The following is a 10,217-nucleotide window of genomic DNA, read 5'->3' on the forward strand; positions in this document are numbered from 1 at the left end:
GGGGGAGGGGCCTAATCAGAGTGCTTTTTTGAAGGGTCGGTGCAGACTCAATGGGCCGAATGGCCTCCTTCTGCATTGTGGGGATTCTATGGATGCTAAAGTCCTGATTCCATGGGAAGGTAGGCAGCTAAACTTTATTTCCTTCCCCTCCCATCATTACCCATTAGAAGACTTGGAAAACCGCTCAAGGCGGCACAATTTGAGAATTGTGGGCTTGCCCGAAGGGACAGAGGGCCCAAGGCCAACGCAATACTTCGCTAAGAAGTTGGCGGAGCTGATGGGGGAGGGTGAGAACCCCACCCTGTACGAGCTAGACCGACCTAATCGGTCATTAAGGCCGAAGCCCAAAGTGAACGAGCCACCAAGGGCAGTAATTATCTGCTTCCATAAGTTTTGCATGAAGGAGAAAGTATTAAGCTGGGCGAAGCAGAAGGGTGAGGTGCTGTGGGATGGTACTGCGGTTCGGATCTACCAGGACTGGACGGTGGAGTTGGCAAAAAGACGAGCGGCGTTTGGGCGAGTGAAGGCGGCCTTGTACAAGAAGGGGGTGCGATTTGGTGTGGTGTACCCGGCGAAGTTGAGAGTAACATATAAAGCCAAAGACTTTTATTTTGAGACAGCGGAGGCGGCTGAGGCGTTCGTGAGGGCAGAAGGCTTGGGACAGACGTGAAGAGCGGAACTAGAAGAAAGACTGTGGACTGTGTTTGAGCGGCTGGAAAATGTACAAATGTTACAACTTTCTTTTTACTGATTTGTATTGAAATTTGAAATTTACTTCTCTTTGCATTGTTACAGAGTTCAAGTTAATGGCGTTCTGTGTTGCGACGGTTAAATGTTGTTAGTGAATTGTAGGGGTTGGATTGGTGGGTTTGTTTTGGTGTTTCTTTCTCTGGGACTGGGCGGAAGAGGGCGAGAGGTCTTGGCGGGGGGAGCCACCCACGCTAGCTAACTAAAGTCAGTTAGTGAACGGGGGTGAGGTGAGAGGAGGACTGCGGACGTTGGAGCCTGGATAGCAGGCTTCAATGGGCCTACGAGGCTAGCAAGACGGGGTGGAGGGAGGGATGTTGGGGGATGTTTTTGTAGGGGGGGGTTCTTGGGAGGGGGGGGAAGGGGTTCGATGTTAACAATGGACAGGGGCGGGTCAGGCTTATGGGGCAGGGCCCGGTGGTATGGTGATGGTGGATAAGAAAGGTGGGGGGGGGGTGAGAGACCCCCAGTAAGGATAGTCACGTGGAACGTGAGAGGGCTAGGAGGTCCGGTCAAGGGTGCTTGCACATCTTAAAAGTTTGAAAGCCGATGTAGCAATGCTGCAGGAGACTCACTTGAGGGTGAAAGACCAGTGAGACTTAAAAAGGGCTGGGTTAGCCAAGTGTTTCACTCCGGATTTGATTGAAGGGCTCGAAGGGTAGCGGTGCTGGTCAGCAAAAGGGTACGCTTCCAGATGGAGAAGGTGGTGGCAGATCAGGGGGGTAGATATGTGATTGTGACAGGGGCATTGGAGGGGAGATTAGTGGCGCTGTTAAGTGTATACGGTCCCAATTGGGACGATGTGGGATTCGCGAGGAAGGTGGTTGGGGCTATTCCCGACTTAGACACGCATGAGCTGATTGTGGGGGGGGACTGGAACCTGGTGCAGGAGCCAAGGTTGGACAGATCACGGCCGCGCTCGCTGGTCCCATCAGGGGGGGCGAAGGAGCTGGCTGGGCTAATGGTGGAAATGGAAGGGGTGGACCCTTGGAGGTTCCTGCACCCAAGGGAACGGGAGTATTCATTTTTCTCAGCGGTCCATAAGGTATACTCGCGGATTGACTTTTTTGTGGTGGGGAAGGCTTTGCTGGCTGGAGTCAAGGGGTCGGAATACTCTGCAATTGCAGTGTCAGATCACGCTCCACATTGGGTGGATATGGTGCTAGAGAAGGGGGCAGCGCAGAGACCGGGGTGGAAACTGGATGTGGGGCTTTTGGGAAACCAAGTATTCTGTGAGAAAATTGAAACGGTAATTAAGGAATATGTAGGCTTCAATTGTATGGGTGAGGTGTCGAAGGCAGTCGTCTGGGAGGCTCTAAAGGCGGTGGTGAGAGATGAGGTAATTTTGTTTAAGGCTAGGGTGGATAAGGAGGAGAGGTTGGAGTGGCAGAGGGTAATAGATGAGATGTTGGAGGTAGATAGGAGGTATGCAGAGGATGGGGACCCGGCGAAGCTGGAAAAGAGGAAGGAACTACAGGCGAGCTTCGACCGACTGTCCACCAGGAAGGCTGTGCGCCAACTGAGACGAGCAAGGGGTGCAGTTTATGAACATGGAGACAAGTATGTTAGCAGGTCAGCTCCAGAGGAAGGCAGCGGCAAGGGAAATTCTTCAGGTGAAGGATAGGGCAGGGAAGTTGGTGGTGGCCCCAGTGCTGATTAACAAGGTTTTTGAGGAGTTTGATGAGAGGTTGTACAAGTCAGAGCCACTCGGAGGAGACCGTGAGATGCAGGAATTTCTCGATGGGTTAGAGTACCCGAGGCTAGGGGAGGGGGACAGGGCTACATTAGAAAGAGCAATAGTGGAGCAGGAGATAAAGGATGCGATTGGGAGGATGCAGTCGGGGAAGGTGGCAGGGCCGGATGGGTTTCCGGTGGAATCTTATAAAAAATTTAAGGATAGGTTGGCACCCCTGATGGTGGGGATGTTTGAGGAGGCGATAGGGAAGGGGGGTGTTGCCGCAAACCTTGGGGCAGGCATCGATTTCCCTGTTACTAAAAAAAAGGTAAGGATCCGACGGAGTGTGGGTCGTATCGGCCCATATCACTTCTGAATGTGGACGTAAAAGTGTTGGCGAAGGTACTGGCGGGTAGGCTGGAGGAGTGCCTTCCGAAGGTAATAGGGGAGGATCAGAAGGGGTTCGTGAAAGGGAGGCAGCTGTTTTCGAACATTAGGAGGGTTTTGAACGTTGCTATGGCACCGGCGGAAAGAAAGGAAACAGAGGTAGTTGTGGCATTGGATGCCGAGAAGGTGTTTGATCGGGTAGAATGGGGGTACCTGATGGCAGTGCTGGAGCGGTTTGGGATTGGACCAAGGTTTGTGAACTGGGTAAAGCTATTATATAAGGAACCGAGGAGAGTGTCCGCACAAATAAAATCAGTTCGAGATATTTCTCTCTCCACCGTGGGACGAGACAGGGATGTCCTATGTCCCCCCTGCTGTTTGCACTTGCGATTGAGCCATTGGCCATCGCATTGAGAAGTTCGGGAGTATGGAAAGGAATAGTGCGTGGGGGGGATAGAGCATAGGGTGTCCTTATATGCCGACGACTTGCTGCTGTATGTGTCGGAGCCGAGTGCGTCGATAGGAGGAATATTGGAGCTACTGCGGGTATTTGGGTCTTTCTCGGGGTACAAGTTGAACCTGGACAAGAGTGAGTACTTTGTGGTGTCTCGGCCGGGGGTGGGGGCAGGGGAGGGGGGGCTGCCATTAGTAGAGCAGGGACTCTTTAGGTATCTGGGGGTGCAGGTTGCCCGGGAGTGGGGGAGGCTTCGCAGGTACAACATCACTAGTTTGGTGGGGAGAGTGAAAGCTGATCTGGCAAGGTGGGACAGCCTTCCTCTGTCACTGGTGGGTCGGGTACAGGCGGTTAAAATGAATGTGTTGCCGCGATTCCAGTTTATTTTTCAATGCCTACCGATTTTCCTGCCAAAGTCTTTTTTCAGCGAGATTGAGGGAAGGATTACCTCATTCATATGGGGAGGGAAGGTGGCCAGAGTGAGAAAGGTGCTGCTACAGAGGGGAAGGCAGGCAGGGGGTTTGGGTCTCCCGAACCTGTTGTACGACTACTGGGCGGCGAACGTGGAGAAAGTGCGGAGCTGGGTCAGAGGGGTGGATTCTCAGTGGGCCAGAATGGAGGAGAGTTTGTGCAGTGGGTCGGGGCTGAAGGCACTTGCAACAGCGCCGCTCCCGATAGCTCCGGGGAAATATTCAGGGAGTCCGGTAATAATAGCTTCATTGAAAATCTGGAGGCAGTTTCGCCAACACTTCGGGTTAGGGTCAAGGGAAATGCCTATTCGGGGGAACCACAGATTTGAGCCAGGGAGGTGGGATGGAAGTTTTCGGAAATGGCAAGAGAAGGGGATTAAGACGCTAAATGATTTGTTTCTTCGGGGTCGGTTTGCAGGATTGAGGGAGCTGGAAGCGAAGTATGGGCTAGAGCAGGGAAAAGTGTTTAGGTACATGCAGGTTCGGGATTTTGCCAGGAAGGAGATACAGAGCTTCCCAGAGGAACCGGCCTCCACATTGCTGGAGGAGGTGTTGACGACAAGGGGACTGGAGAAGGGGGCAGTGTCAGCGGTGTACGGAGCCATTTTGGAAGAGGATAAGGCACCACTGGAGGGGGTCTGGTGTGGGGTGCTCTGGAGAGTGAATGCCTCCACCTCATGTGCGAGGTTGGGGCTGATACAGCTGAAGGTGGTATATAGAGCACACCTCACGAGGGCGAGGATGAGCCGATTTTTTTTTTGAAGGAGTAGAGGATGTGTGTGAGCGTTGCGAGGGGGGGCCCGCGAATCACGTTCATATGTTTTGGTCCTGTCCAAAGCTAGGGGAGTACTGGAAGGAGGTGGTTTCAGGTCATTTCCAAGCTGGTACGTGTGAAACTGGACTCGGGTCCCCAGGAGGCCATATAACTGCATGGATCCCCAGGAGGCCATATAACTGGACTCGGGTCCCCAGGAGGCTGTGTAGATTAAGGGTGACTATGGGTAATCCCTGATTCCTTTTTGTCATTTGTTTATGTAAACATGTGGGCTGAGGTTTGGGGGTTGGTGGGCGGATGGGATCATTGTTATTATGGGGATTGACATATCTTGCTGATTATTGTTTATTGTTGATGGGTGTAAATGTGGGAGAAAATGTGAAAAAGGAGAATTTTTTAAAAAAATTTTAAATTTTTTATTTCTTTAATGGGAAAGTGGAAACCTTTCATTCCCCGTCACAAACACCCCTTTCTAATTGCAAAAAGACTTAACAGTCATAATTTGCCTCCCAAAATGATCAGTTGTCGTCATGAAACCTTTATGTCTAATTCTAGAATGGTATTGCTCACGTTTAATGTACTTCAAAGCTGTGACATCCTTTTACCAAAGTTTGACTCCCCAGTTAACTCGGTCAAGTCTGTATCTTCGCTCTTACAAATCAGAGTCATAGAGTTCTACAGCACAGAAAAGGCCTTTCGGCCCATCGCGTCCGGGCTGGTCAAAAATAATCACCTAACTATCCTGGGCGGCAGAGTGGTTAGCACTGCTGCCTCACAGCTCCAGGGACCCGGTTCCGGCCTCGGGTGGCTGTCTGTGTGGAGTTTGCCCTTACTCCCCGTGTCTGTGTGGGTTTCCTCCGGGTTCCCTCCACAGTCCAAAGATGTGCAGGTTATGTGGATTGGCCATGCTAAATTGCCCTTCGTGTCCAAAAAGGTTAGGTGGGGTTACGGGGATGGGGTGGAGGCGTGGGCTTAAGTAGGGTGCACTTGGGCAGCACGGTGGCGCAGTGGTTAGAACTGTTGCCTCACGGCGCCGAGGTCCCAGGTTCGATATTGACTCTGGGTCACTGTCCGTATCGAGTTTGCACATTCTCCCAGTGTTTGCATGGGTTTCGCCCCCACAATCCAAAGATGTGCAGGCTTGGTGGATTGGCCACGCTAAATTGCCCCTTAATTGGAAAAAATGAATTGGGAATTAAAAGGGTGCACTCTCCAAAGGCCAGTGCAGACTCGATGGGCCAAATGGCCTCCTTCTGCACTGTAAATTCTATGATTCTAATTTGTAGCTTTGGAACGCACTTGTTTGATTGAACTTTTGACTCTTAAAATGCTGACGACGCATTCTTTACAAATCTGCTTCTTAACGCTGTCTGAGATTTTTGGAACAAGGTACCAGGATTCAACTTGAATGTTTCAAAGACTTCTCTCTAGCTAAAAACAAAAATCCCACCCCTTTATCTTACAAAAAGATATTCCCCTCCCCTCCCTTCCCCTCCTCCTGCCCGTCTCTGGTCCCTATCCCCTCTGCTTCAAGAGGATCGTGGCTCAGTTCAGAGGGTGCATTTTGGTGGAGCTGCGTGTGACCATTATCTGTGCATGTTTCAACTTGTCAGAAAATTCCTACTTTCCACTGGGAGCCATCCAGGCTGCTGAAAGGTGAAAATGTTGTTGACCTGATTTGAACATTCCACGGTCCGGGTGTGGACTTTGTAGCTGACGTCAATTCCGCCCCAGGCTGGTAACTGTTGACTCATTCATGGGATGTGGGTGTTGCTGGCTGGGGCCAGCATTTCTTTGCCAACATTTCTTTGCCCATCCCTAATTGCCGTTGAACTGAGCAGCTTGCTGGGCTGTTTCGGGGGGCAGATGTGAGTCTGCAGCCAAGTGTGGACCAGATCAGGTGAGGACGGTAGATTTCCCTCCCTAAAGGGGTTTTTACAACAATCAGTAATAGTTGTGTGGTCACCATTACAGAGACTAACTCGCAATTCCGTAGTTTCATTAATTAGCAGAATTTAAATTGCACCAGCTGCCGTAGTGGGATTTAAACCTGTGTCCACCGAGCACTAGCCTGTGCCCCTGGATAACTAACCCAATGAACTTTACCACCATCTCCTCAAGTGCAAAGAGTAATCGGCTCTTCACCACCCCTTCAGATGTCACTCCTGAGTGATTTCACAGATATTTGATCTACAAGGGAGGTCAAAGGGTATGGGGGGGTCGGGTCGGGAAGTGGAGTCAAGGTCATGGTCTTATTGAATGATGGAACAGGTCCGAGGGGCCGAATGTTCCAGTACTATTTCATATGTTCTGATCAGAAATCTGCCCAACTCCGGGACCGAAGTTTGTAATACACGTGTCACCTCAGCTTCGCACACTCAGCTTCATGCATACAGCCACACGTTTGTGATATCTGAGAGATGTAATCGTTGAGCTTAACCTGCTGCCCTCGTGACGTTTCTGTGGCACTGTCACTCACTCCTCTTGTTTTACCCTGTGGAAGATATTGGGGGCGATTCTCCCAAATGGAGCCCAAGTGTTCGCGCCGTCGCGTTCCACGACGGCGCGAAACGGGCCCGGGGGCGACCGATTCAGTCCCCCACAGGGGGCCAGAACGGCGGCTGGAGCGGTTCCCGCTGCTCCAGCCTCCCTTCCCGCCGTCAAATGGGCGCCGCGCCAACCTGCGCATGCGCGGGGGACTTCTTTAGCACGCCGGTCCCGACTCAACGTCGGTGTTCAGGGGCCGGCCGCACCAGAAAGTAGGCCGGGGGGGGGAGAGGGGGAGGCCGGCCCACCGATCGGTGGGCCCCGATCGTGGGCCAGACCCCGTTGGAGCCCCCCTACCCCCCCACACACACACAGGCTGCCCCACGACCGTTCGCGCAGCGTTCCCGCCGGCAGCGAACAGGGGTGAACGGCGCCGGAGGGACTCTGTCGTGCCTGCTCGGCCCATCCGGGCTGGAGAATCGGCAGCCCCGCCGATTCCAGCGGCCGGCGACACGCCAAATGCACTGGCGCAATTGGCGGCAATTCCCTGCACCTCGGAGAATCGCGCACCGGCGTTGTGGCGCGGTTGCGCCGATTCTCCGGCGCGGGGCTCGGAGAATCGCCCCCACTATGTCTGGACCTGGAAAATCTAAACTTTAATCCTCAACCCACACGGAACCATCTGGACATGGCTAGGTGGGCAGCGAGGTTGTGGGGGTGGCAGGGCTGGTGGGAAGGGGGTTCAGGAATTAGCTCAGTCCTCTGGGTTTAGGGAGGGTTTTCATCAGCCAGATATCCAACACTTGTTGTCGCACCTGCTGTGAAGAGTGACCATGGGGTGGATTAGACGAGGACAGGACCAGATGTGGTCGTGATTCTCTGACGTTGAATGACGTTGAAATCTAACTATGTGACAAATGTCAAACTAGCAGAAGTTGGAGCCGTCTCTCAGTGTGAAGTGAGTGCAAGAGGCGACATGGGAAGAGAATTTGAATTTATCCACCTTGTGTATCCGTGTCTCTGCCACACCATTGGTGGCCATCTTTCGGTTGCCTCAGACCTAAAACCTGGAATTTTCTTCCTTAACCTCTCTGCCTCTCTCCTTTTTGAAAAATAAATTTAGTGATCCCAATTCGTTTTTTTCCAATTAAGGGGCAATTTGGCGTGGCCAATCCACCTACATAGAATTTACATTGCAGAAGAAGGCCATTCGGCCCATCGAGTCTGCACCGGCTCTTGGAAAGAGCACCCTACCCAAGGTCCACACCTCCACCCTATCCCGATAACCCAGTAACCCCACCCAACACTAAGGGCAATTTTGGACACTAAGGGCAATTTAGCATGACCAATCCACCTAACCTGCACATCTTTGGACTGTGGGAGGAAACCGGAGCACCCGGAGGAAACCCACACACACACACACGGGGAGAATGTGCAGACTCCACACAGACAGTGACCCAAGCCGGGAATCGAACCTGGGACCCTGGAAGCTGTGAAGCAATTGTGCTATCCACAATGCTACCCTGCACATCTTTGGGCTGTGGGGGTGAGACCCATGCAGACACGGGGAGAATGTGCAAACTCCACACGGACAGTGACCCGGGGTCGGGATTGAACCCGGGTCCTCGGTGCCATGAAGCAGCAGTGCTAACCACTGCGCCACCGTGCCGCCCTATCTTTAAGATGCTCCTTACATTCTTTGATCACCTGCCATAATATCTCCCTAAGTGGGTCTAACCAAAGCTTTGATTGATAATACTCCTGTGTAGCGTCTTGGGACATTATAGCACATAAAGGAGTTCTATGACTGCAAATGGTTGTTCTCAACAGCAAGGTCTAAATGCAGTGGAGAACTGAGGTTTCTGTGGTATTATCATATCAGCACGTGGTTTTAATCATGAACGTGCAGATCCAATGGTAGTATATATCAAAGCCAAGTGCAAATATGTGACCTCAAGGGTTTCATGTTTGCTGATCAACTGCTAAATTCCATGTAACTGTCAACCCTATTCTCATGGGGATGATGTCATGAAGCTCCTGGCTCCTTGCCTATGCTCCAGCTTTGATATGAGCTGAGCAGGTTAATGACCAAGCATCCGGGAACTACAGAGGAACACAGTGCAGGTGGCTTCAGGGGCTTGCAGAGAAACTGCATTGGAAATGAGTACAGCACCAGAGGCCATCTCTGAGAATCTGGGTCCGGTTACCTCCACGTGTAAACTGAGAGATGTCGATGAGATACAAAGCCCGTTATTAACATGTTGCCCTGTCCGATTGTCCTGTTGTTCCACCGTTTCTCATCCATCTCTCTTTCTCTTTCCCTGCTGCACCAGATCAACAACAAAGTCTGTGGCTCAGTGAGTTTGCCCCAACAAGTGGCCAAGAACGCAGAGCGAGCACGGGAGCTAATTCTACAAAGCGAACTGGGGATGAGACAGCTCCAGGGACGGGTGATCAGGAAAGCCATCCTGTCCCCCAGGACCGCCCTCATCAATTTTCTTGTGGAAGAATAATGAGAGCCGCTTACGTTCTTCAAACGTTGTGTTGTTTCGGACTTGAGGTCGTTTCACAGCGGAGGCCAACAATTCTCAACCACTAACTCATTACTTGGGCTCCATTTGCTACTTCCAAGAGCTGTGCCCTGAAGCTCCAGAGACGATCAAACACGTGACTCGGGCTTCGCAGTTATTTCTTCAACTCTTTCCTCGGGCTTGTGGACCTCCAGTTAGAGTTGGGAGCGACCGGCAGTGAAACTATTGCATGATGAAATGCTGAGGACAATGGCATCGATCAGTTAGTCGTCTGAGCTGGAGGGAAGCGCGAGAGATGGAGAACGGCCAACAGCAATGGACAGCAGACCAAATTATTTATTGAGTCAAGAAATCAAAGCAATTTGGCCTCATCTTCATGGTGCAAAATTAGTGATCATTTCTCGACCGACATTCTGCAATTTTGACGTTCCAATCACGGTGAATTTAATAAATCTCAAATCAAATGGAACAACGTACTAGGTGTTTGTTTTGATACCAAAGCCAAGGAATAATTTAGGAAATTGTAAAATGCAATTCTGCCAAAAATGCAATGTGGTGCCATGACTGTTAATGCAGAAGTCAGAAAGAAAGCAAAGTGATGAGTTTATTTAAGGGAAGAAGCCTCTTGCTCCAACTGTAATTGCCCAAATTAGAAAGAGACAGAGCTGCAGTAACCACTCCTTAAATCGGT

At 51.4% G+C, this 10,217-nt stretch overlaps 1 protein-coding gene across 1 annotated transcript in view; it reads left to right on the forward strand.

Moving 5' to 3' along the window:
* lars2 (leucyl-tRNA synthetase 2, mitochondrial) overlaps window positions 1–9,998 on the forward strand; it is a 143,141-nt gene extending 133,143 nt beyond the window's left edge. Inside the window, 1 exon segment of the mRNA XM_072510080.1 lies at window positions 9,329–9,998. Coding sequence (XP_072366181.1) covers window positions 9,329–9,508 — 180 coding nt within the window. The 3' untranslated portion in view covers window positions 9,509–9,998.
* The last annotated feature ends 219 nt before the right edge of the window (window positions 9,999–10,217 follow it).

The sequence above is a fragment of the Scyliorhinus torazame genome, chromosome 6 (assembly GCF_047496885.1).
Source record: "Scyliorhinus torazame isolate Kashiwa2021f chromosome 6, sScyTor2.1, whole genome shotgun sequence".
Lineage (NCBI taxonomy): Eukaryota > Metazoa > Chordata > Chondrichthyes > Carcharhiniformes > Scyliorhinidae > Scyliorhinus > Scyliorhinus torazame.